This window comes from Ambystoma mexicanum, chromosome 5p (genome assembly GCF_040938575.1).
Source record: "Ambystoma mexicanum isolate Mex_15411 chromosome 5p, UKY_AmexF1_1, whole genome shotgun sequence".
NCBI lineage: Eukaryota > Metazoa > Chordata > Amphibia > Caudata > Ambystomatidae > Ambystoma > Ambystoma mexicanum.
In genome coordinates this window covers 1323274735-1323301083 of record NC_090930.1, presented here as the reverse complement: position 1 = coordinate 1323301083, position 26349 = coordinate 1323274735, and the positions used below count along the sequence as shown (strand labels likewise).

The following is a 26349-nucleotide window of genomic DNA, read 5'->3' as shown; positions in this document are numbered from 1 at the left end:
GGCAGTAAACCCAATTGGTAGCAGTCTACCACCCAGATTTACCTGGTAGCTGTGGCTGAGCAGTCAGACTTCTCTCAAGATGAGTTAGGCAGTATATACAGAATACACAATAGGTACAGAGCTACAGTAGCACAAGCAAACACTGACCAGAGCTTTGGTGTAAAAGTATATAATTATTTAAAGACACCCTTGTAAATTACACTAGCACAAAAAGAGGTAAGTAAATTCAACACACAGTCACTATAATAAGTAATCAGGGTTGTATATATAAGACAAGTCTTAATGAGAAACATCACTTATTTTCAGACACAGGTGAGCGCTTAACATAAGATGGCACTCTAATAAGTTATAGCAAAAGGGAGGGAAAAGGCACAGTTATGGAAGCACACAATTTCAATACCTTTCAAGGAACCACAATGAGGCAGGTTAGGCAAAGTCTACTGGAGAGCAAGTAAGTTCAAATGCCAGGCCCACTCGGAGAGAGCAAGTGAAATTTGTCCAGGATCACACAGTGGGGTTATGCCCAAAGAGTCTTTGTAGATAGTTCATAAAAGATTGAGATCAAGTCAGGAAAAGTTAGTTAACAGGCCCCAGGCTAACCCGGGTTAGAAAGTCGAGGATTTACTGTCACCCCGAACGATCTGTCGCAAGGGAAGCCAGGCGTGACACAGTACCTGAAATGGGAAGAACGCTCCAGCGGGGGCAGTTCCTGGCAGCGGGTGCAAGTCGGTGTTTCGTCCAGAGGAAGAGGAGGTCTCGACGTGGAGGAAAGATGAAGGTCGTTGCACTGCAGGGAAGAAACCAGCCGCGGAGTTCTCCGGTTACAAGGTACTACCCTTTTCTTCGCGTTAGTGGTAAACCGTGGTATTCCGGTTGCCGGGGTGCTTGGTCCAGGAAGACGAAAAAGACGGGCAAACTGGTTATCCCCACCAGTCAAAGGAAGAAGACTCTCCGGACTGGAGATCCGTCATCGGGAAAAGTGGTGAGACGGTTCAGCAGGGCTCCACCGGTGGTGTCGTCGTTGCAGGTCGGCTCGGCTTCGCCCTCCTCGGATTCTTTAGGTCCTGTGGCGACTTCTGAAGTTCCAGTCCCCAAAGCCCTGCTTTTATGCAGAAAACCCACATTCATTCATCCTAGCTGTCACTCAAACATGCTAAGTGGTGAGCCTGGAGGTTCACCACTTGGACCAATCACACAAGTGCGACTTGAGTTGCCGAGGCAACTCAGTCCAGGGTGCCTAAACCCCCTCCCACACCCCTTGTGGTACCCAGACAGAGGGGCACCACTTTTGGAGGCTTCTGTGGAGAAGCCTGCCAAAAAGTGGAACAAAGGGCTCGACTTGGGTTGGAGTCACAGAAGCGAACACAAACGCCATTTTGGAACCAAATTTCGGCAAAAAATACCAAGCGGTGAATTTACATTAAATTAATAAACCGGCGGTATGTTCGATGCTATATTAAAAAGTGGTAGCCTCGAACAATGGTAAAATCCCATAGGAATATATTCGCGGTCGAATATAAAAAGTAGTATCCACTGCCACCAGCCAAAACTCGGTCGGGGGGGACTGGACAGTGCCCCCTCGAACAACAGACCCCGGGGCAATCGAATTGCCCCAACCAGTACATCCACAATATGATGGTTTGTACTGGTTCTGTTCACAATTTAAGACTAGTAAAGCCAATGGTGACTTTACATGCCCTGGGAGACAGTAGTCAGTCCCAGGGTATGGAGTCTATGTTTGGGGGTCGCTACGACACCCCTGGGTTACGGCACGTAGGGTGCTGTGTAACCCACATATCAAAAACACAAAGGGGTAAAGGACCCCATAGCCCATAGAACACATACAAAGTCAAAGGAACACCTAAAATCATGTCTAAGAGTGGGAGGAAAAGAGTCTCACTCTTAGCAGGAGAAAAAAATAAACCCCAAAAATCCAGCAAAGCTGCTGGGGGACTCACTAGGTTTGGGAAATTAGCCTTAACAGAGAATTCTCCCTAACACTCACTGCACCAGGTTGGCCACAAATAAAACAGTCTAATCTTCGCCAAGGTTTTAGTGATCCCGGGGTGTCCTTCCACCAGAGTACTGTGATACTATGCCAGAACTTGATTTTTGATTTTTTTTAAAGGTAGGCATTGGGAGACAGTTGACCCTGGTGATTTTGTAAACCTTCTTGGGCCGCTCGGTCTGCGTCTTTGGCAACCCACTTCTGTAACTCGTCTGCAGTCCTGTTTAGCTTTCCTGACGCCTTCATTCTTCCAGGGCAGCGGAGGTGGTTGCTAAGGAGTTTGTTTCCAGGGATGATGGCCACTGGTTCAGGTGTCGCATAAGCGTCCTCACCTTTCCCTAGCCGTGACAACATCTACCTTGCCGTTGCAGACCCCAGGCCGATTTGTGATTATGAAGTAGTTTTCAGCTAAAAACTGTGCCCACTTTAGCAGACGTGATGTTTGTGCACTTGTGCGCACATATTGCAGGTTTTGGTGATCTGTGATATCTGTAACTGGATGTCTGGTGCCTAGTAAGTAGTGTCTCCATTCTTTGAAGGGTGCCTTGATAGCCAACAGCTCCAAGTCTGTAATGGTGTAGTTCAGCTCAGCTGCAGTTAACTGTTTTGATGAAAACGCCACCGGGTGCAGTTGACCGGTAGCTCTGTTCTTCTGAGAGAGGACCGTGCCCATGGTGACGTTGGAAGAAACAGTTTCGACCACATATAGAAGCTCCGGTTCGGGTTCAGCAGGACTGGTACTGTTGTGAACCTGCGCTTCAGAGTCTGAAATGCTCCTTCCACTTCTGGAGATCAATTTAACTTCGTTTTTTCAAAGGAGGGTTGTGATAGGATGCACCAACTAGGAAAAGCCAGGAATGAAGCGACGATAAAGGTTTGCAAACCCTAAGAAGCTTTGGACCTCTTTCACAGAAATAGGGGAGAGCCAGTTGAGGAGTGCATCCACCTTTCGGCTGGCCATCCCCATCCCCTGTGGAGTTAGGACAAAACCCAGAAACTCTACTTCGGTGACATGAAAAGTGAATTTTTCCAATATTGCATATAGTTCGTGTTGCCACCATTTGTTTTCTAGGACAGCTTGCACATGGACTATGTGGTCTTGGAGCATAGCATAGTAGATCAAGATGTTGTAAAAAACCTGGCAGTGAAGCTCTCATCTTCCCGGTCTATGTCTGAGGCAGTGAGTGCAGTTTGAAATGGCCGGATTTGAAAATCCGGCCATTTCAAACTGCGCACCCTGCGTAAGGTTCTTCCTTTTATTCCCGGTCACTTCCATGCCTCTGTGGTAGCAGCAATTGATCTTAGTACAGCTGATTATTGTAACTCTCTGTACCATGGTCAACCCCGTTACTTGATAAAACGCATCCAGATGCTGCTGAATGCTACGGCTAGAGATATCCTGTGCCATCCGGCATGAGCACATATGTCACTGCTTCTGAGACAGTTACACTGACTCCCGATTGAGAAATAGATCTTGTTTAAATCAATGTACCTGGTACTCCTGGCATTCTACAAGCTAGGAGCGGAGTATCTCCAGGAAAGGTGTGTCCACCATGTTCCTGCTCGCCCCCTCCGATCCCAGGCTGCCCTTCAGCTATCAGTCCCTCAGGTCCGACAGTCATGGACTGGTGGACGTGCCTTCTCTGCGGTAGACGCAAGGACATGGAATCTGCTGCCTTGGGCTCTCCGAGCTACTACTACTCATCTGGCTTTCCGGCGGTCTCTGAAGACCCTTCTGTTTTAGGTGTCCTTTCTGCTCAAATTACTCCCCCATCTCGACTGCTTAGCCCCAAGATGCCCTCTGGCGTATGTGCGCTGTATAAATATACTTGACATAACATCGATGTAAACCACTGCACATACTTCTAACAATTCCCGTAAAACGTTCATAAAATATTGCAAGGCCTTGGGGGCATTACATAGCCTGAAAGACACTACCTGGCATGCAAATACCAAATTTGGTGCAGAAGGCAATTTTTCCCCATTCATCTCTGTTCTTTACTCCACCAAACGGTACGCCCCCGCCTGAGGTCCAATTGAATATATTTTAGCATTTCTAACTTGGCCCAGGAGCACACGTATCAGTGGAAGTGGATATTGATTCTTGATTGTCATCTAGTTTAATATGCAGTAATCAATACACGTTCTTAAATCCCCCTCATACTTTGGCACAAAGAAGAGGGGAAAGGCTGCCGGGTACTTGGCTGGTCGGATAAACCCACTAGCAAGGTACTGGTCAATGTAGGTTTTGAGATGGAGGTTTTCCTGTTCCGTCAGAGCATAGATCCGACTACAATGGACTAGGGACCCAGGAATTAGGTCAATTTGGCAGTCATATGGCCTGTGCGGCGGAAGGGTATTTGCTTGTTCCTTTTGGAATACATCCTGAAACCAAGTACTCTGTGGGGCAACACCCCCACCAACCCTAGGGTGGAACTAGACTTCTTTCAAGTAGGCATCACCAGGTTTATCCTGGACGTTTCATCTTCCAGGTAGCATCAGTGTCTGCACTTGTCGGAGAAGGTTAGTGATCTTGCACACCAGTCAATGTGGGGATTATGGCCTTCAAGCCAGGGCATCCCTAAAATCATCTGAACTGAGGAACACTGATTACGTCTCAGTGACCGTCCTGACAAAGCAGTTAGACTTCTTCGGTGCATTGAGTCACGGGTCCCGATAGCAACTGGGTGCCATCCACCACAGTGAGGTTCGCAGTCACTGATTTTGACCGAACGGGAACCCCGATTCTGTGGGCCATGTCGTGATCCATGCAGTTGCCGACTGCACCACTGTCCACATACGCTTCTAGGGTGTGCATTTGTGAAGGCTGTTGGCAGCAGACAAGAACCACAGGTATGACTAGGTGTGAGGTCAAGGGTGACTTCTCTCTGCTCGACAAACTGACCTCTATGCTTACCGGGCGTTGGGAGTTTTCCTACTGATTTCCTTCCTCTCCCTGTCCAAAGCTCCCAACACCTTCTTTGGTGGTTTCAAAGGGCAATCTCAGAGGAAATGACTCCGTTTTCCACAATACAGACAACTGCTGTTGTCTCCTTTTTTCCCCCCCTTTCCTCTCGGGTGAGTGGACTGCGTAGGCCTAACTGCATAGGCTCTGGGTGGGACTCAGGCGGCGTGCTTGGTTGTCCGAGCAGACGTACAAGGCTCAACCCTCTGAGTGCGCGCGATCGGCTCTGCGGTCCTGTGATCTGTAGTCAAGCTGCAACACCAAGTCAATATATTATGCGCACCCCTCCAGTCCTTTAACTCCCCTCATAAGCCCTGGCAGAATAAGGTGGTTTGTTACGCCTCAGGCCAGTTGGTCTCTGTGACCAATTGGCTATGTAAGCCAAAAGGGTGTTAACTGCCCTGTCGCAATGATAGAGGTTCATTATCAAGAGCCTGCCCCAGAGTGTGGCAGGCAAACAGTTTTTTTAATTCTTGATGGAACCCAGGAAAGTTACGTAAGCGGGGGTTGTCACGATTCACCAATGGGATAGACAAATTTGCGGCATGCCACTCCAAAAAGGATTACATAAAAGCTACTTTCGACTGATAGGTAGGTGAAAACAAAGAAAATGCAAACGACACTTATTCATAAAAACTGCAAACTTATGAGGGTCACCTGTGAAACATTCTGGGGGAGCCAACAGGGCAGCAGCAGGAACAACCACCTGAGCCGGAGCTACGGGAGCGGCTCAAGGACAGACACCGGGCAATGGGGCCTGCCCAGCCTGAGTCTGAAGGAACTGCCTTGCTAAGTGCTCGGTGCGATCCCTATTTACCACTAACTCCCACTGTTTACCACTAACTCCCACTGTAGAGCACTGGTCTCGGATCGGAGTGAGTGAACCTCATCTTGGAGCTCCCCTAACAATTGGGACAACTGGTCAACTTCTGAGGTATTCATGATGCTCAGGCAGAAGTTAGTGTGGGCTTTGCATTCTGTAACGCTTAACGTGTACCTTGGTTTTCTGCGGGAGCGCCTGGATCCTCTGGAAGGCGGATACTGCTTTGGGGCTGCTGGCGTGGAAATACTAGGGCTTCACCTGTATATAGGTGATGCGGGGCTCTCCATCCTGCCGTCTTTCGCAAGAGGCGCCATTTTTCTTTCCGCATGCACACCAGTTACTTCACTGGTTTCCAGACCCAGACCAGCTGTGGCCTGTATTACAGTGTGAGATTCCCTTGATAATGTTCTGGGACCTGGCAGGATGGTCAGTTTCTGTCTGGGGGACCTGGGCCCTTGGGGGGTGTTCAGGGGGCTTGACTTGCATCCTGTGGATGGCTTGTAGAGAGTCGAAACAACTTGGCCCGGGATGCTGGCTTGTGTTAGGCAAAGTTTGAATGCAGTATCCTCTGGGGCCACCACAGACAACTAAGACTACAGGTGTAAGAAAAACCAACCTTTGGTATAAGTCTGTACCACACAGGTTTGGTAGCGTGCTGAGCAGCCAGGCTTATCTCCAGAGGGAATGTGAGCAGTAATGATATTACACAGAGGTATACAATCCAAGCTGTTTAAATAAACTTAGACTCAAGGTTTCTTGTTTAAATACTTATTCATTTATTAACCATTCAATTAAAAAAAACATTCAATAGAAGGAGGCAATTATATGAGACACACAAATACACTTCAATACTATTTCAGAAATACTTTAAGAGGAGTAAAAGGTAAAGTTTATTAGACCATGAAAGGTTACAATTATTCATTAGGAAGTGCAAATGTTTAGAGTTCACCAGAAGAGTAAATTCAACAGGCTAGGCCAAAGTCAACGGCTTAAAGTCCTGGATAGGATAAAGCAGTAGTAAAAAGGAAAAGTCTCTCCAAAAGTTCTTAGGAATAGTTTGTAGCAAGAAGAATCATATGTTGGGTCACAAGCCGATTAGGCCTGTGAGTTGGGAAAGTTTCAAGCACTTTCACTGTGAGAGTTAAGTACTCTCAGTCTGGTTTTACAGTACCTTACAAATGAAGAAACGAGGCAGCCGATTACTTCTGTTCCTGGCAGTTCCTGCATATCTCGCTGTTCCTGTGACTCATTGTGGGGACAAGAGGGAGGACGTCGTGGGACTCCTGCACTGCACTTTAACAATCAAAAGCGTGCAACTGGCAAATTTCGATTCTGGTAACTAAGAAAAGCACACAAACTGGTGTCCCCATCCCTGGTTCTATGGTTTCCTGCTGCAACTCAAGGAAATTCAACCAGCTCCGAGATGAGGTGTCCAGGTGGCTTGTCAAGTTGATTGGTCCCACCAACTGAAAAGGGAGAAGTCGTCCTTGCAGGGGCTTCGCAGTTCGAGGTGAACTTGGCGATTCGGACCTGCAGCAGGGCTTCACCAGGCAAATCAACGGTCCAGGAGTTGCAGCAGCCGTCTTCTTTAAACTGGTCTTCGGTTCTTTCGTTCCAGTGGTCGACTCTGCCTTCCAAGCCAAAAGACTCGCCTTTTATTCAGTTCTCTCCCATTCATTCCAACCTCGCTGTCACTCACCCAACAGGGTGGCTGTCCTTGCCGGTCAGTCAGCCAATCACCACAGAGTGCATTTGGGTGTCCTAGGAGACTTAGCACAGTGAGTTTTGGGGACCTCCCTCAATTCCTGCCCACCCCAGACACTCGGGCGCCAGAGGCGGTCTTCACTCCTGAAGCCCGCCAAAGGAACAAAGGGACCAAGCCTGGTTTGGCGCGCAGAGAAAAACTCTAGAGGGCCCTTTCCAAAAACAAATAATGAAAAAAGAAGACCGGGACCCGTTTAAACAAAGTGGGCTCAAACGCCATCTTGAAAAACATGGCTCCCGTGATTTAACGCTACCGGAGCTACGAATAGTTCGGGGGTCGGGAAAAAACATTGTATTCATTGTAAAACCACTGCCACCGGCCATTCTGAGAGGAAAGTCTACCATTTGACTGCAACATGAGTATCTAGACACAGTGGGTACTAAGTAACCCCTCCAGCATTGTAATATAGGGTGTGCTGGGTCTACGAATTTAAAAAGACTAGTAAAGTCAATTTCACTTTACTTTCTCAGGGAAACAGTTAATCCCAGAGAAGGTATTTAAACCTTGGGAAAACCTGAGTGTGCTTTGTGATAAATGAAGATGATTCCTATGGAGTTGTCTAAAACTCCATAACCAAAGAAAACACAAGAGCAAAACACATATCAAAATACATGAGAAAGTGGGAAAAAGGCTCTCACACTTCAGGTAAAAAAAGTCATCAAAACCCAGCGAAGTTGCTGGGGGTCTCTAAAGGAGAAGGGAATTAGCACATTTTTGAGCATTCTCTCTAACAGGTGGCTGTAGAGCTTCTGTGGAATGCCTTGCACAGCTGTTTGCTGAGCGCGATGAGCAGCGGTACTAGCTGCTGCTGTGATACGCGCGTCGTGTTTCCTAAGGTAAGTTCAAAGAGAGTTGCTTGCTGTTTAAGTTGCATGCTTGGCCGTTTGATTGTTGTCCTTTTGTTACAGGTGTCGGCCCCGGAGCAGACAGGGCAGCAAGCTAATTGAGGGATGAGGCCGGCGCTGAAAAGAGGGTTGAATCAGGCACTGAAATGAGGGATGAAAGCGGCGCAGAAATGAGGGATGGAACCGGAGCTGCTGGGAGGGCTGCGAGGAGCCGTGTGATATCAAGTTAAGTGTTCAGGTTGCTAAATGTCTTTTGCTGAGATCGAATGCAAGTCTTCTCTTGTCTCTGCAGGTTTGGAGCTAGCGTTCATTGGTAAGCGTTGAGCTGCTGGTTGCAGAATAACGCAGAGCGGAGCTTCACGCTTGAGGTCTGGTTTATATAGACAACCACTCCCATCCGCTAGATGTGTAGGCTTCAGTAATGTCCTTGGCCTGATGGTCGGCTGTCTTTGTGGTACTAGGAAGTTGGCTCCAATCCCTGTCCATTGCTTGCACTAAATGCCAGGTGCGCATTGAATGCATCGAACTGGCCTCTATACCCACTGTACTGGATCCAAGAATGTCCTTTGTGTGTGAGTGGGGGAGCCTGGCTTCTGGGGGTGAAACAGTGTACAAGTGTATAGTGATTCTGGTGGTGGGCTCGACATGACATGTTGTAAGGGTATGTGCGTTTCATTGGAGGACAACAAGACATTTGTAGGTGTGAAAACCATGTTTGTCGTGCCCACATTGGAGCTACTAGGATTAAGGCCACTTGTCCCTGGTGTAGCTTGCCGACTATTCTGTAAAGAAGAGGTGTTTGGGGGGGAAGCATACGCAGGTGTCCCTGAGCAGCTAACAGAGCATTTCCTTTGGATTTTGTATGGAAAATCCTGGAAGCACAGTCTTGGCATTCTGCATTCTCTTGTGTAACAAAGAGGTCTATGTCTGTGAACCCCATGTTTGTGAAGACGTTTTGTAGCACATCTGTATTTAATTGCCATTCGTGTTCCGAGGGCAGCACTTAACTTCTGGTTCGTACGTCCACTAGATAATTGTGTTCCCCTGGAACATGCGCTAGGAGAAACATGTATTTTAGTGTCCACAGACAGCAATATGTTCTGGGCTAGTCTGGACAGCCCTGGAGAATTAGTCTCTCCCCGTTTATGTAGAACATAGCTGTAGTGATATCTGTAAGAAGAACAAGTTACTCTCTTACCTGGTAACGTTCTTTCGATGGGATGATCAGACAACGTATTCCATATCTATGACAGTAATCACCACAGCTGTGCTGCTTCGGAAAATCTTTCTGCGTCCTGCGTTGATGACGTCAATACGCCGTCCTCTAGGACCTCCTCCGACGGCACCAGATGTTATATGTAGGACGCATGACGCCCGTAGCCACAGTTGTAGTTTTTTTCCCCAGAAAGTGTGGCACCAATCTTCTGCCAGTATGACCACAGAAAGCTTTGTGGAAACGTAAGCTGCAATCGCATAAGAAATTCTGTAGCGGGGTACGCAGGGAGGGAGCGATCTGGAATACGTCGTCGGACCATCTCAATGAAAGAACGTTACCAGGTAAGAGTAACTTGTTCTTTGAGAGGATTGGGTCCTCCGACGTATTCCATATCTATGACAGACTCCCAAAGCACTACCAACGTAAGGAGGAGGGAAAAGAATTTAGAGTATACAAATTTAGAATGCCCAATCAAATTGCAGAGTAAAGGACCGCCTTGCCAAAGGCCAGATCCTGCCCCCAGATAGAATCGAGGGAGTAGTGACGTACAAAAAGTATGGACCGAAACCCAGGTGGCTGCATCAAAGATGTCATGAATGGGAACACCCCTCTGCAGAGTTTCATGTGATATTTTCGCCGCAAAAATATCGCCTATGGCCGTTCCCGACGACCATATGTACGGTGATATTTTTGGTGCCGAAAATATTACCCGATACCTCTGCAGGGCAGTAGAGGCAGCCATACCCCTGGTAGAATGGGCCGTAAGCCTACCGGAGGGTCCTTACCCGCCAAGCGATAACATTTGGAAATTGCCAAGATGATCCATCGAGACAAAGTCTGGTTAGTAACAGCTTGTCCCAAACGCCTTCCATATTAACCAATAAAGAGTTGATCGTTCACTCTGACCCGGGACATGCAGGAAATGTAGAAGCTTAAAGCTCTCCTAGGATCCAGCCTATGGAGCCTCTCCTCTTCCTTACCAGGATGTGGAGGATAAAATGCCGTAAGAATAACCTGGCTTAAATGAAATTCCGACACCACCTTCGGAAGAAAGGAAGGACGAACTCTAAGGACAACCCTGTCCTTATGAAACACAGTGAAGGGTGGCTTAACTGAAAGTGCCTGTAACTCACTCACTCTGCGAGCGGAAGTGACTGCAACTAAAAACACAGTTTTAAGTGTTAACAGTCTCAAAGGACAAGAATGCAAAGGCTCAAAGGGAGTACCCATTAGAAACCTGAGAACAAGGTTCAGATCCCAACCAGGCACCTGGAAAGGTGACGGAGGGAACACATTAGTGAGCCGTTTCAGAAACTGAGAAATCAAAAGGGATTTTAAAATAAGAACACTCCTCAGACGAGCGCTTAAATATAGACAGAGCCGCCAGGTAACCTTTAATGTTACCCACTTGTAGGCCCTTGTGGGTCAAAGAAAGCAAAAAAGACAGAACCATGGGAATGTCACATGAAAAAGGATCCACATTCTGAACCCTGCACCAGTCGCAGAACTTCCTCCAACGGCACAGGGACTTTGTTGCCGGCCGTCTGGCCAAAAGCAACACCTCCATCACGTCTTCAAGGAGGTCCCAATCCTTATCACTTAACCTTTCAAAAGCCAAGCGTGAAGGTTGAGGGATCTGACCTCTGGATGGAGAACCTGACCCCCCCCCCCCCCCCCACCTCCCGTGAGAGCAGATTGTCTCGGTAGGGAAGACGTGGCGGGCAGATGGACAAGTCCATAAGGTCTGGGTATCACGTCCTCCGGGCCCATGCCGGAGCAATGAGGATCATCCGGGAACCGAACCTCCGTAACCTCCTCAGCACTTGTGGAATGACGGGGACTGGAGGAAACGCGTACAGCAACGGGAAGGACCACTCCACCACTAACGCGTCCCCTAACGCTCCGTTTGGAGTAAATTCCCATGAGCAGAACCTTTTGCACTTCCGGTTGACACTGGAGGCGAAGAGATCCACTTGAGGGGTCCCCCAAAGAGTGAAGATCTCCAGGAGAATCTCCCGAGCCAGCTCCCACTCATGAGAGATCGTGCTCTGCCTGCTCAGAGCGTCCACCGTCTTGTTTTAGTCTCCGGCCAGATGAACTGCCGAGATCGAAATTTCCTGCTGGATGGCCCAGAACCAGAGCTGCATCGCCTCCTTGCACAGAGGAAGTGACCCTGCCCACCCCCCTTTTTGTTGAGGTAGTGCATGGCCACAGTATTGTCCGTCAGAATCAGGACATTCTTTCCTCGCACAGTCGGCAGAAAAGCCTTCAGTGCAAGCCTGACGGCCTTCAGCTCCAACAGGTTGATATGGAGTCTGGACTCCGACGGAGACCAAAGACAGCGGACTGTCAACTCGTTGGCATGAGCTCCCCATCCCGTGAGGGATGCGTCCGTCACGATCGACACCTCCGGCTACGGTAGCCAAAAAGGAGCCCCCTTCATCAGATTGCCTTTGACGGCCCACCACAGAAGGTCCTGAGCAACCGAAGACGGCACCTGAACAGGCTTAGACATCCTGCCGGAGGACTGAACACTGGAGCTTGAGTGCCATTGCAAAGATCTCATCCGCAACCTGGCCTCTGGCACCAGAAGAATGCAGGATGCCATGAGGCCGACCAATCTCAAGAACTCGAACGCAGGGAGACTCTGGGCATGTTGGAGCTTGTGCATCATCTGCTGAATGTGATGAGCCCTCACCTGGGGAGGAAAACATTGTCCCAGGGACGTGTCGAGCACTACTCCGATGTACTGGAGCCCCTGAGTTGGCGTCATGTGGGACAAGTTGAGGGAGAAGCGCAGCCTGTGAAGGGAGTGGCAGGTGACGGACAGATGATCCAGGTAGGGTTAGACGTGAATCCCCCCCCTTTCCTGAGATACGCTGCCACCACCACCATGAGCTTGGTGAAAACCCTCAGGCGGAGGTTAATCCAAACGGCAGGACCCGAAACTGAAAATGCGAGTCGCCAACCGCGAACCTCAGGTACTTCTTGTGCTTGGGATGGATCGGCCCATGAAAATAAGCGTCCTTGAGGACGAAAGACACCAACCAGTCCTGAAGTTGAAGGGGCTGGAGGACTTGAGAGTAACCATCTTGAACTTGTCCTTCCTGAGGAGTTTGTTCAAACCGCGCAAGTCCATGATGGGTCTCAATCCCCAGTCTTTCTTCAAAATAAAAAAATAAGGGGAATACCATCCCTTGTTCCTCTCCGCTACAGGCACCAGTTCTATGGCGCCTTTCTCCAGCAGGGATTGAATTTCCTGTGCAAGGAGCGGATCCGGGCTCTTCAAAGAGAGATTCCCTGGTGGATTGTCGAGAGGCCTCTGCCAGAAAGGAAGACAGTAGCCGTGAGCTATGATCTCCAGAACCCACACATCTGAAGTAATGGCACGCCATTCTACAAGATGCTGCGCCAGCCTTCCCCCAACCGGCGAAGCATGGGCCTCATGACTGAGCAGAAGCAGCTGCGGCGTTGCCGGAGGGCAAAGATGCAACTGCTTGCGCGGCCTTGGCACCTCGAGTACCTTGTTTCCCACCTCTGGCACTCCTACGGTTTCCCCTTTTACTTGCAGTTCCTCTCGCTTTACTAAAGGATGAGTAATAACGAAAAGGAACCTCCCCTCCACTGCTGTCCCCTAGGACAAAAAGGCGGAGGTTGGCGGACTGCAGCGCCCAACGACTTCGCTGCAGCTTTGGAGGTCTGCAACCTCTCAAGGCTCTTGTCAGCTTTGCTGCCAAAAAGATGTTCACCATCAAAGGGCATGTTGAGGAGCCTGGCTTGGACATCAGGAGCAAACCCCGACTTCCTCAACCACGCAAACCTGGTATCATGGTGCTTGCCGCCATGGACCGGCTGACACAGTCTGCCATGTCCAAACCCGACTGAACGGACTCACACATGGCATCCTTGCCATCCTGAATAATAGCAAGAAAAACATCCCGTTCGTCCCCTTCGGGAATATGTTCAGCCGCTAATGAAAAACAGTTCCACAGAGTGTGCGTGAAACGTGACAAGGCACATACGGAGTTGGCCGCCTGAAGAGACATACCCCCTGAAGAAAACACTTTCTTCGCCAAGCCATCAAAACGCTGGTCGTCCCTTTCAGGAGGGATGATAGGATACAACGCCTGCTTTGCTGGGGCCATAGCCGCCTGCACCACCAAACTCTGCGGAGTGGGGTGCGTGGTCACTACTGGCTGAGACTCTCCGGAGCAGTCCAAGCCGCTGCCACCCTTCTTTGCAGAGCCATATGGAATGGCAGTACCGGGTCAGTGGGTGGGCCTTGGTCGAGGATATCCTTCAGGTCATCCTGCACAAAATCAACTAGGGGCGCTGACCACCCCAAGTAGTCTGTGACACTCGACATAAGGCGCCAGTACGATGACTCGGCATGGGCGTCAGGCCTACAGAACTCCACCTCCGGAGAGGTGTCCAGACCACTGGCATCATGCAGTGACTGACACAAGTCCTCAATCTGACTATGACCAGAAAGAATCTCATCTGGCACCGTGTCCGGAACCAACCCATCTTCAGAACCCTCTTCCACCTCGGAAATATACTCCATAGGCTGGAAAGGGGCAAAGAACACGGGAGAACGGCATGTTTTGCCTTGGCCAGAGCCTTTCTAGGGGGTTCCCCCGTGCCACGGGGTACCTCCGACACCACAGCCTCGAAAGGCGTTGAGCGAATCGGCGTCAAGCGCGGCACCGACAACATCAACGGCTTCGACACAGGCCTCGAGGGTGGAGCCCCGAGCGTGTCCTTCGACAGCCTGGGCGCCTATGGCGTCGACGACTTCCTCAGAGGCGGAGCCTCGAGAGTCCGTCGACAACCTCTGCACCACTGGCGTCGACGTCTTCTTCGAAGACTTCACAGGTGCACATGGGCTCGAGCGCGTCGAGGACCGGGGCCTGGAACGGGCATGACCGGAACGATTCCCCTTGTCCGAGCAGGACCTCCCGCGAATCGTGCCGACCACCCGAGCCTGAAGGCGTACGAGCGGTGTCTCCAGTATGGTCACGATCGACCCCTCTCGGAGGCGCGGACGGACCGGAGCCCTGCGCTTCAAGAATCGCCAACATTTCCTTCCCAAAGGAAGCCCATTCCTCAGGAGAGGAACGCTTGGTGGGATAAGACAACCGCCGATGGGTGGAGTCCTCGGACGAGGAAGGCGACCGATGACGGCGCTTCCGGGAGTGCCTTGAAGAGGCAGAGGAGTGGCAGGACCCACTCCGGGACCAAGACCCCCTAGACTTAAAACTACGATGCGGAGAGAGTCACCCCTCGAATCGTCCGTCAAAAGCCCAGTGGACCTCACCTTCTGGGGCTTGGACACCTTACCGACCGACCGCTTCTTCTTACGTTCCCGCAAGGCCTTGGACGTAAGCGACTGGTAGTCGACACAATCACCTGTGTCGTGGGCCTCCCCGAGGCACCAGAGGCAGGCATCGTGCAAATCCGTCACCGACATCTTGGACCCGCAGTCCCCACACTTCTTGAAGCCTGTACGCGGGTTGGAAGAAGAGGAAGACATCCCGTATAATACTTCAAACAAACAGGTTCGAAGAGCCGAAAAAACAAACTCCAAAGAGTCGAGGCGTGCCGTGATCTCTGAAGCGAACACGTTCGCGGAAAAAATGGAACTGAGGCTACGGGTGTCGTGCGTCCTACTTATAACATCTCGTGACGTTGGAGGAGGTCCTTGAGGACGGCGTATCGATGTCATCGACGCAGGATGCAGACGCCGAAAGATTTTCCGAAGCAGCACAGCTGTGGAGATTACGGTCATAGATATGGAATACGTCGGAGGACCCAATCCCCTCGAATGAAGACTTTTTGTACATGTCTAGCTCGAAACCTTGCAGAGGTTTGAAGACCGCTAGTAGTGCAAAAGGTGGATATGCTTTCTTGGCTAATGCCTGTACTCACATCCAGGGTGCAGTGTGATGGAGAAAATGAGCTCCCCACCCTCTTAGGGATGCATCTATAGTGAGAGTGGCGTCGATAGCTGATCTTTCCCTTTAAAAGGTTTTCTTTGGACCACGTCTGCAGTTAAAGAACCAGAGGTTGCAAAACCACCACTAGATCGTCCCACAGACCGCTTGCTTGCAACCATTGTTTCGTCAACCACTACTGCACAGGACAAATGCGCAATCGTGAATGTGGCACAAGATAAATGCAAGAAGCCATCATTCCTATAAGGTGCATGGCTTTATCTGAAATAGCATGTTTTGTACCCTCTCGAAGGGGAAGACTAGGCCGTCTTCTGTTCGAATTAGTGCCCCTAAAAATGGTTGACTTTCTCGTTGATAGAGAATCCCAATTGAAACAGTAGGTTGATTGATTGTTGAGTATTTTGTTGACACAACCAAGAACCAAGGTGTGTTGCCTATTAGCCAGTGATCTAGATAAGGGTGCACTAGAATGGACTTCCTTGGTAAGTGTGCAGTCACTACTGCAGTACTTTTGTAAACACTTGTGGAGCACTTGCAGGGCGCACTTCTAAAACCGGGCACATTGTTAGATCTTTCTTTGTAACAAGGAACCACCTGGTTTTCTTCTACAGGTGGTACCATCTCCATTTCTTGTTAAAATGTCCTCGAAAATAAAGTAACGTTCCAACAACATTCTTCTCGTTTGAAGAGAATGGTGGTGAAGTGTTTCTAGAAATGACGGAAGAACCGTTTGCCACGGTTGTGAGCACACATCGAACCAATGCTATCCCATCGCATGCATTGGTGAACGATGATATGCAACCCCCTACTGAAGCGTGGGAGGGTACATTAACTGGAGCGTCATTTGTTGGCGGGGCAGTTGAGCCTCTAGATGCTGCAACTCTGTCTTTGCCTGTAAGGAACCCTCTTTTCTGGTTTGACTGATAAGAGGATGTTGGATCCGTGGTGACTTTAGTAGGCAGAGGAGGATGCTCCAAATCGCGACTGATTGGATCTCGTCAAACCTTAGCTCCGAAAAGTGCGCCATGTGATAAAGGTGCCCCGCAGGATAAAAAGGTTTTGAGATCTGATCCAATGTCTTTAATGTCTCCTTTCTAGTTTCCAGTTGGTCATCAACTGCCTTACCAAAGAGGACTGAATCTTCCAATAGGCATACTGATTAAAGATGCCAGTGTCCCAGTTTTAAATCCTGAAACACGGAGCCATGAACGGTGCTTAAGCAGGGTCCCTTCAGCAATGACTCTCCCAGAAGTCTCTGGAGTCTAAAATATTTGGAAACATGTTTAGTGCTACCAGATTTCCCTAGGTGGAAATCTTAAGGAGTTGTGATTTCCCAGGATCGACACAGAATCAAGATGTTATTGTATCTTGTCCCACTGTGTGCTGTTATAGCTTGCAAATAAAGTGGTATCATTTACAATTTGTGGTATATATGCTCTGAAGGTTGTTAATCTTTTCCCTAAGGTATACAGTATCTCTTGCATTCCTTATTGTGAGGTGCCTCAAAACTAGAGAGTGGAACACTAGCCCTTTTTTCTAGTGGTGGTAACCACCCGGGAATCGCGCTTAGTATGTCCTCTAATATAAAAAGGGTCCGATGAAGATGGTTTAAAAATCTATTCCACTTTTAACTGCTTGAGTAAGTTCGGGTGTAGTAAGTGACTGGGCAATCTCTTCTTTAAGGACTGTAAGAGAAGAATAGATTGGCTGATGGCCTTTTTCTTGTTTAAAATATCCTCCACAAAGTCAGTGTTCTCCATTGTTTCCTCGGTATGAATATTAAAATGATTTGCAGCCCCTTTAACAAATCATTGTATAACAATTGGTTGTCAATAGCTGAGCTGTGGCGACTCTCCCGTTTAACATCTGGAGTGTCAATAATGGTATGACGGTCTTCTTGATAACATTCATCTGGATCATCCTGGTTAGCATACCACACATCGATCTGCCTCATTGTCCTCTTGGAAAGAGTCATGAGAGATGTCTAGGAGTGTGGGTGGGTTATGTCTGGTACCTTGGTGATTTTGCTAAGGGTTGGCTTCTTTTCCAAGGGTGGACCCATTTAAAAAACAAATGGGTTTTGTGTAATTGGATACGTATTCATAAAGTCTACTAAAGAGGAGACTGTCCATTATATCTTCGAATCGTTCCTTTGACCATGTTCCTGTGCTATGCGTTTCAGCTAGGGGAACCAACAGCATTAGGGTCTTCTCTAGGCCTGTTTCTGGAGAGACTGATAAAGGAGTGAGCATCTGAATATTGTGGAACTTTCTCAGGGACAGGAGGTGTAAACGAAATGTGCCTATGGATCTTTTTGTGGTGTTTACGCCATCATGACTTATGTTTTTTGGTGTCTGCAAAACATCCGTCTAGGGACTTTTTTTACGCAAGCTTACAGGAGTGTTTGCTTAGGTTTGCGTGCACATTGAGGAATTAACTGACAACAAGAAAGACATACAAGTGATCACAGTTCAAGGGTGTTGATTGAACAATGAAGGTGGTATGCGGGTTAGAAAAACACCTAATCTAAACCTAAAATGGGGACGGGTGTCGACCATCAAATGATAATATGGCAGTCCTAGTGGTGTCAAGTCAAATAAAAGGGCCTATAATAAAAAAAGATTGCCAATTCCTTACACTTACTACAAAGGGTGTAGGGTTAAGTTTCAAAAAAAAAAAGAAGGGAGTGATCTCAAATAAGTCAGGAGGCGGTAGCCTGGGTCTCCCTTCCCCATGTTTTGAGCACGGGGTAAGGTGGAGTTGGTGGAGCACAGTAAAGTGTCGGGTTTCTCTAGCATGAGACAACAGTTCCAATGAGAGTTCTCAGGACCGAAGGCCAAGTTTTGTTTCATTAGAAGGTTTCTTGCCTTCGGGTCAGACGTGTTCAGCTAACCAAAAACTAAAGTTCCTTTAACAAAGGAAAGTTCGTTCCTAATATTCTCTGGGTGATGGGTTCACCCCTGGGTCCCCCCTCTTCTAGGCTGAGACTTCTCAGTTTCTTAATGTTTGTCAACCAGTTCAGTGGCTTTGCCTTTTTATCTTCTCAGGTGATGGCTTCACCTCTGGATGTCCCTCAGTCAGGCTCAGACCCCTCTCGTCTTTAACCGGATTCAATGGCCTTGGTTTCTCAATGTTCAGTTGCTGTGGGATTCACTTCCCTTTCTTTCACAGTGCTTGTAGACCAGAGTCTCGAGTTAGCATCCACGTGGTGCCGCTTTCCCTATGCAGCTGGTCTCCCCTTCACACTCTTTACAGTTCAATTATATTTCATCAGCTTTGTTTCAAAAGTTGCCACTTGGCGATTCCTACTTAAAACAGCCCGGTGCTCATCGATTCTCCCCTCGGCTCACTGACTTATGAACCGCTTGGCTTTAGCTTCTTCTGGAGTCAAGGCCGGTACCACAGGTGTGGGAGTCTCCTCTGCTCTGCCTTATCAGCATAGGCTTGCCCTGTGTACCGTTGACATCTGCAGTAGGACACTTGTGCTATTGTCGGCAGTCTTTGATTCTCCTCCACAAAGGTTCTGCGGGCCTGGGACGAAAAGGTAAAGGTTACTTCTCTCCTCGCCACCCTCTGGCTTCCCGCCATCTTTCTCCTTCTCTTGAACTGCCACCTATTAGCCATCTCAATGTGCCGTCTGTCGTATTCCACTTTCTCGTACAGTGCTCAGACTCCACCTTTTATCCCTGTGTGGAAGGGAAAGGGTCGCCAAGTGTGTGTGTGGGATTCTGATCAATTGCCTGACTTTGCCGGACACTGGTTTTGGGACATGTCATGTAAATAGCTCTAGTTTTAGTCTGTTGGCCGAAAGTGTTTGTGGCGGAAAAGGAGAGGGACCGGGAGGGAGGGCAGTGGTTTGGAATGTCCTACATGAGAGGATGGGGAAAAGGTTTTAAAAAAAGGGAATATCTTGTCTCACCCGTCAGTGTACCACTCCTCGAAGACACCCCCCCCCCATCCAGGTGAACCTCCCTCACTGGTCCACCCTCAGGAACTGGTTCTAATAGTGATGGCCGTGTCCTGGCCACTTTGATGACAGCTCCCCGGGGACTAGCTATGGCAACACCTTCAGGTTTCTCACAGTGCACTGTGTCTGTCGCATGGGTTTTCCCCACAGCAGGGCGCTACAACTGCCTTTCGGGACTGTGGACCGACGTGCATGAGCCCGAAAGTTTTTTTTTTTTAAACGTTTTGTCTCTGAAATGGAGAAGTCTCTGCCTTGGCCTTCCTGGTCCAACTCAAAAGGTGCCGTAGCTGTTTATGATTTGGGCTGCCCACCATTTGGTGTCATTATTTTAGGGTTTTAGGCCTAAATAACTTACAATATGCACAAAGCCCCTCTGGGGGGTCTTGGAGAAGGCAGAGATAAAATGCTCAATGTGTGCCCTTCCATGAATATTTTCTGTTGCAGCTTGGACAGATTTTTTTAAGGGAGTTCTCTCCTTGTCTCAGGGGCAACGTGCTCGCCTTGGAAGAAAGACATGGAGCAACACAAGCTCGATCCCCAGGTCCACGCTTGGAAACCGCTGGGTATTAAGCGCATTATAAATAACCTATCATATCATGGTGAATGAAAATTATAAAAGCAGCCAGACAAATGCAGTATACGTAAGTAGTTGAGGTATGCATTCTCTGATAAGGTAATGTAATCAGTGCGCCCCACCCTGCAAGTCACCCTTACTGCTAGGCCGAAGCAAGTCGCTGGATCGCCCGTCAGATTCGGCAGTTGCCTATCGGACGATCGTCAATATGTCTATTGAACGGTTACTTCAAAAGAAGTTAATATAAGCCTGTGGGAGTCTGGCGGATCCCTCCCCACTCCAGCAGGATGTCCCCACCCTTCAGCTGTCCAAGCCTCCCCCCGGCAGGGTGAAGCCCATGGGGGAAAGGGAGTGGGAGTTCGGCGTCCCGAAGAGAGTTCAGGAGGGCAAAGGAGGAGGCTATCCCACTTGCTGGGTTTGTGCCCAACAATTAAGTTTGCACCGGGAGAAGCAAACCTACAGGACTCTCAAGTGAGAAGCTCCAACCATTGCAGCATGATGGCTGATCATAATGCACCCGGCTCGCCACTCATCAGTATGATCAAAGGGGAGGACTGAGCAGCCCATAAACTTAAGAGATTGACAGTAAAGCGCAAAGTGGAGGGCCCAGATGCTTATTCTGGAAAGACACTTCCAGGGCTATATGAAAATCATGGAGGAAGCTTATTCTTTGATCAAGGAAATTAATACATTTTTGGGCATGGATCCCTTGAAGTACTAAGTGTAGGGAGGCAAAACTATGCAGATCATCGGTCTAGTGCCAGAGATCGAAACAGAGCATATTGCAGATTAAGGAACTTTGGACCCAAATTGCATAAGCAATTGCATTTCCACCTCAAATTCGAATTTAATGTTGGGGGAGCGGGGAGTCGTCCAGGAATGCCAGATTGATTTAATCAAAAAACCAAATGATCCTAAAGGATAAATACACTATGATCCCACCTGCAAGGAACTCTAGCTCAAATGCAAACTTGCTGCCTATTGGCCCCAGCCCCGGATCTACAGCTTACCCAGCTCAAAACTATCCAGTTTATTGCCCACGAAACTGCTAAAACCCCTGAAATTGTGGAGGTCAAACAGTGCTACGCTAAAGGCCTAAAACACTTTCTAAACCCACAGATCCTGACCAAAGCATGAAAAACCCTGAACATCATCTGTCCCAGGGTTTCAGTCACTCATGTACCCAAATGATACCCCATTCATCCATTAATTCCACCAACTCCCTCGTCAACAAGGTACTATGCAAGTCCTGTTCTTGTCAAACTGTCTAGCTAGAACTCTGCGAAGTAAAGAGGTTACTACTGGACCTCACCCAAACTCAGAGAGGGGGTGTTTTCTGGTGGCCCTCATGAGGAAATTAAAGTGGAAAAGAATGTGGTATGGACAGTATGGGGCCCAATCACCCAATGGGGGTGCCTACGGTCACCAACCCGGTCATTGTTAAAAGTACTATGATCTTGATTGAGTTGGGGATGGGGCAGCCCGCGCAAGCGGAGAACATACTGGGACTGTTGGAGCCACGACGTAGCAGACGCTTTCGGACCTACACAAGACTGAGTGTTCTGGGTTGGTATCAACAACAAGCAAAAAGGCTCCAAGGGCAGAGAAATCTACAAGCAGGAAAATAGTCCAGGTTTCCAGAAGTAAATCGCTGACCAACAAGCCACGGGCTGACCCTGTGGCACAAATCGAACCCCCTATGTGGCTGACCTGCGGGCCCATACAATATATCCTGGGCAGGGATCAAGCGAGGCACAGTGTATTTTCAGGTGTATTGGCATCAAGTTCCCAAAATTCCCAGTAACCAACAAGAACCCAAGGAGGCGCTGAGAAATAAATGCTTGCATTAGCTACACACTGTTTGTGGCTTTTTTTTTATATCTCAGGGGAGCATCTCAAAACTGTACCACACCAGAGGGGTATGACTGATCTCATCTGGGTAGATTACTGGGACCATGGTACAGTTGGTGGTATCTTGGGTATTCATATGAAAAGTGCCCCATTAACCAATGGTTGTATTCAAATCCGTCCCTATCTTGATCACAAAATACTGTCGGACAGCAGCTAGGCCCCACCACTATCTGGGGCAATGTGTTGCCATTGGGGAGACTACCCCAGTGGAGTTGTAACAGAACAGAGGCATGACATGTATAAGACTGAAGGAAGTTAGTCACTGCTGGGATTGTGATTGGAACTGGGGATTCTGAGCTAAGTGTATTTGCGTTTCTTTTCACTGGCGTGAGGTATTAATGGTTACTTAACTATTTGTTAACATTTGTTAACATTTTCAAATGCTTTTGTCAAGTTGTTTTATGTTTCATGTACTTTCATGGCCTTATGGCCAAATAAAGTTACTGACTGATTTTGTTAACTCAGAAAAGGTAGTTTAGCTACAGACTCTGCAAAACACATCCGACCAATATGGCTGAAAGAAATAATCTGAGTGACCGACACGTGAGGGATCATGGGTACAGTGGACATCACACTAGGGCTAACATTACAAACACGCCCAAACCTGTGTGTTCCTTGGCATCTATTTAACTTAGGGTGAGGGGAGGATGAAAGTCCTACCATTTCATGCAAGTAGCATGGAGTTTGGGCAAAGATTTCTCTTGAACGTTCACTATTTCAGACTGTTTGTGTGACGGCAAATGTAATTTTATTATTATTAAAAACCTAAATATGTCCCTTAAGCATAGGTTCTTAAGGTTTTATTACCATGTTATTTTATTCATCTTACTTATTGTAGGTATATTTTACATCTTTGATGTCACTTGGGCCGAAGAATACATGACATTAATTCCTGTGAAGTTCAATGTCATAGGATGACACTTGCAATCAAGTTTGGAACGTCAATTGCACTGCCCCTTTAATTTTGGTGAATGGACGTCTGTGGATGCTTTTAACATGCAATAAGAATTCATGACACAGAATGCTGGTAATGATGTTATTGAAGCTTACCGACTAAACAAACCCATCAGTTAATCTCATCCTTCTCGCATGTGTCTATCTCTGAAGCCCAGGTCAACGCAAGTCTGCAATCCCCAATCACACTATTCCCCCTTTCCATCTCATTTTTCCCTTTTCCAGTTAATAATTCAATATCAACCACTCCATTCCAATATTTTCCATTTTTTGTCAGATTCCTCTTTACCCATCCATCCACTCCCCAATTCCTTAGCTCAATATTCAATCTCTCATTAACAAAACATTGGTAGAGAGCATGGAATGCAGTATTCACCTTCACTCTTTTCCAACAAGGAGGCAATGACTGCTTCATTTTCAACAGGGTTGAGTGAGCATGTGGAGTAGACCATTCTTCCTCCTTCTGTCAACTGCTCAACACCACGAGTGGCAATCCTCAACTGCAAACTAAAGAAGAAACAAGTTAAAACATGTAAAGGCTGTGTAAAATGGAGCCCATCTGATAGATGATTATAACGTTTGCACGCTGACTGCGGTTTTATCCCAAATGCTCAAGAGAATCCTTGTGAGGATGAACTCTCACTTAGAGGGGCAGATGTTCAATGCAAGAAGATTTCTCAGAGACAAAATTGAAACATGTACCAATGGTGCAGATTAGTTTATTGTTTTGTATAGCACTGCCTGGTCCTGGGGCATCTGGGCACTTAGCATGGTTACAGAAAATATGTACGTACACAGATTGTGGTGCAGGATAATATATACATATAAATAGTTATTTTGGTACAGGATATGCAAGGTATGTATAGACAGTTGTGGACCAAAAATAGTCTGAGAATAATAGATATATATACATAGATATTTGAGCAGTAAGGTATTTTCAGGTTGTGGTAGCTATGTACGTCTATAAATATATGTGCAAGTGTCGCAAGTGAGTGAGAGGCGTGGGCTTCGGCTTCTTTGGCGAGTAGCCAGGTTTTGGCATTTTGTCTGAATCGGTGGAAGGAATGGTTCGGTTCTGAGACCAAGTGGTAGGGAATTCCAGAGTTTCGAAGCAAGCATATAATTTCATTCACTACATTATGGCAAAAGGGGCAAACAATGGATAGACCCAGATCACTTGCTTATGTACAGAGGACTCTGAAGGAACAGAAAGCCACAAATATTGGTTACAGAGGGCTGAATTTTCTTGTTCCGTCAGATCCTAATAAGCAATTTAGCAATGCTGCATCTTTGGATTTTCAATACCACCAACTTGCAATGTCGAGAGCTTGAGTGTTTTCAATTCATATTTTGTTTTATATTAGGGCACTGTACAAAGTAGGACCTCTTCAAGAGTTTTGGGTTCCGCAAAAACAGGTTGAAACAGCAAACCAGGATGCGAGATGCCAAAGGGTAGAAGAGTGGGAGGTACAACTCTAAAGAGGTTGACAGATGAACTAATCACTTGCCTCTCTATAATTTTCTTTTTGATGGATGTTCCTTCCTCTGATTACTTATCTATGATAATCCTACCAACAATACACCTGCTCTTCTAAAACTATTCCGCTGCCAGGGGGCCTAGTGGGCTCTGCGTCTGCTCCATGTGATGAATCCGGGGGAGTCTTCACTGATCTCCCGACTGTAACCTCCACTCATGTGGCCAGGGGACAACAGCCCCTGATCCCCGACCATGGGTGGAGCAGTAGAATGAGGGAGGAGACAGCCTGCGGGGAGATGTCATGACTTAATCGGGTATTCCCCATTTGCTCTTAAGGATACTCGTCCCATACTAAAGACCCTTATGGCTTACGGTCATTCATCCACACCTCCCCCTTTGAAGCATAGGGAAAACCTTTGTCCACATAAAATGAGTCAAACCTCTAAACTGTATTTATTTGGTAGAAATTGAAAAATGGAGTTGGAGAATGTGGTCTTGCAATCATCCAACAATATATTGCCAGAAAAGACTATTGCAAATGATCATTTAAGCTTTAGAAATCAACTACCAACAATGGACTTATTGTCCTCAAGTAATGAGACAAATAAGAGGGAACGAGTAACGCAGAGCTGGAGAAACCAGAATCCCAGCAAGCATTCTAGTCTTGCCCCACAAATACCTGTACCCGGGAAACTTAATGGATGGAGCAGAGATGCAAGCAGCGACTGTTGGCAAGGAGACATTTTACCTGTCTGCAGGACTTGAACAGAAAAGCAAGCGGGGTGGAGCTGGGTGGCTCATCTGCAGAGAAGAGGGGGGACACTGACAGAGCGGGTCATGCTGCTGAGATGCCAGGAGTAAGACTACTGGGCATAAGTCTAAAAATTCTTTCTTTCTGGAGCCAGAGGGGACGTGTGGGATAGACACCACAAAAAACCGAACAGTAAAAAGTAATGAATGGAAACCAAGCAGCGTACCTTGATCGAACGGCAGTAAATGAACCAGACGACGCCAGCAAAAGCCAGTTAGTCAGCCCAAAGGCAGTGGGGACCCCATGGCTTATCAGCAACTGCACCAACCAACAATCACGATTATAATAACCACAGAAAGAGAAAACTAAGGAACAAACTCTAAAAAAGGGGTAGAGAAGTAAAACCCTTATCCGTGTGTGAATATAAAGAAAGTAAATTCATGGAAGCACCAAAACTAAATGTATATCAAGAGGATGCAATATCCAATTAAGTGAATATACAGTTGTGGAAATGGTTGGCAACCCCATGTGAATGCAAGAAACCCTGGATAGAGAAAATACCAGACAACTACAAGTGTGCAAGAACAAGAAACCCTGGCCTAAGACTATACGAAGCAAGTTATAAGTGTGAATGAACAGAAATCCTGGCAGGAGAGTATACCAGGCAATGACAAGTGTGTCAAGAACTTCTAAGTACAGAAATATCAGAACTGTGTTAAACATAAAAAGAAAAACCTAGTCCTGACAAAAAGAATTACAAAGCTAAGAAGCTTTGCCTGTGACAGGCACAAGTAACTGTAGAAGACCTCTTACGATATTGAGAAACTTTTGTGTTGGATTTATTTATTCTTCCTTTATGATCACTTTTGAAAGAACTCCAAAAGGTTAAACAACGTTCCCTTTTTACCTTTCTAATTTAGTTTTAGTGTGAGGGTCATAATAGAACGTTTGGAAACAAGGAGAGTTTAATTTTGACATGACACAAACCAATCTTTTTTTAGTTTATATAGGGAAATTCCACTTCGAGCAGGCTCAGAGAGGCCGTTTCTCAACCCTTTTATTTTCAATAATAGTCAAACACAAAACATGGCTGACTTGCGTCCGAGTTTCATCCGACACCTCTATGCACCCCACACTGT

At 47.5% G+C, this 26349-nt stretch overlaps 1 protein-coding gene across 1 annotated transcript in view; it reads right to left on the bottom strand.

Annotated features, from left to right (window-relative positions):
- Window positions 1-26349, bottom strand: part of NSUN2 (NOP2/Sun RNA methyltransferase 2) — a 1120965-nt gene that overhangs the window by 651202 nt on the left and 443414 nt on the right. The window contains exon 9 of the mRNA XM_069613723.1: window positions 23359-23489. Within this exon, the coding sequence (XP_069469824.1) occupies window positions 23359-23489 (131 nt within the window). The remainder of the gene's footprint in view (window positions 1-23358; window positions 23490-26349) is intronic.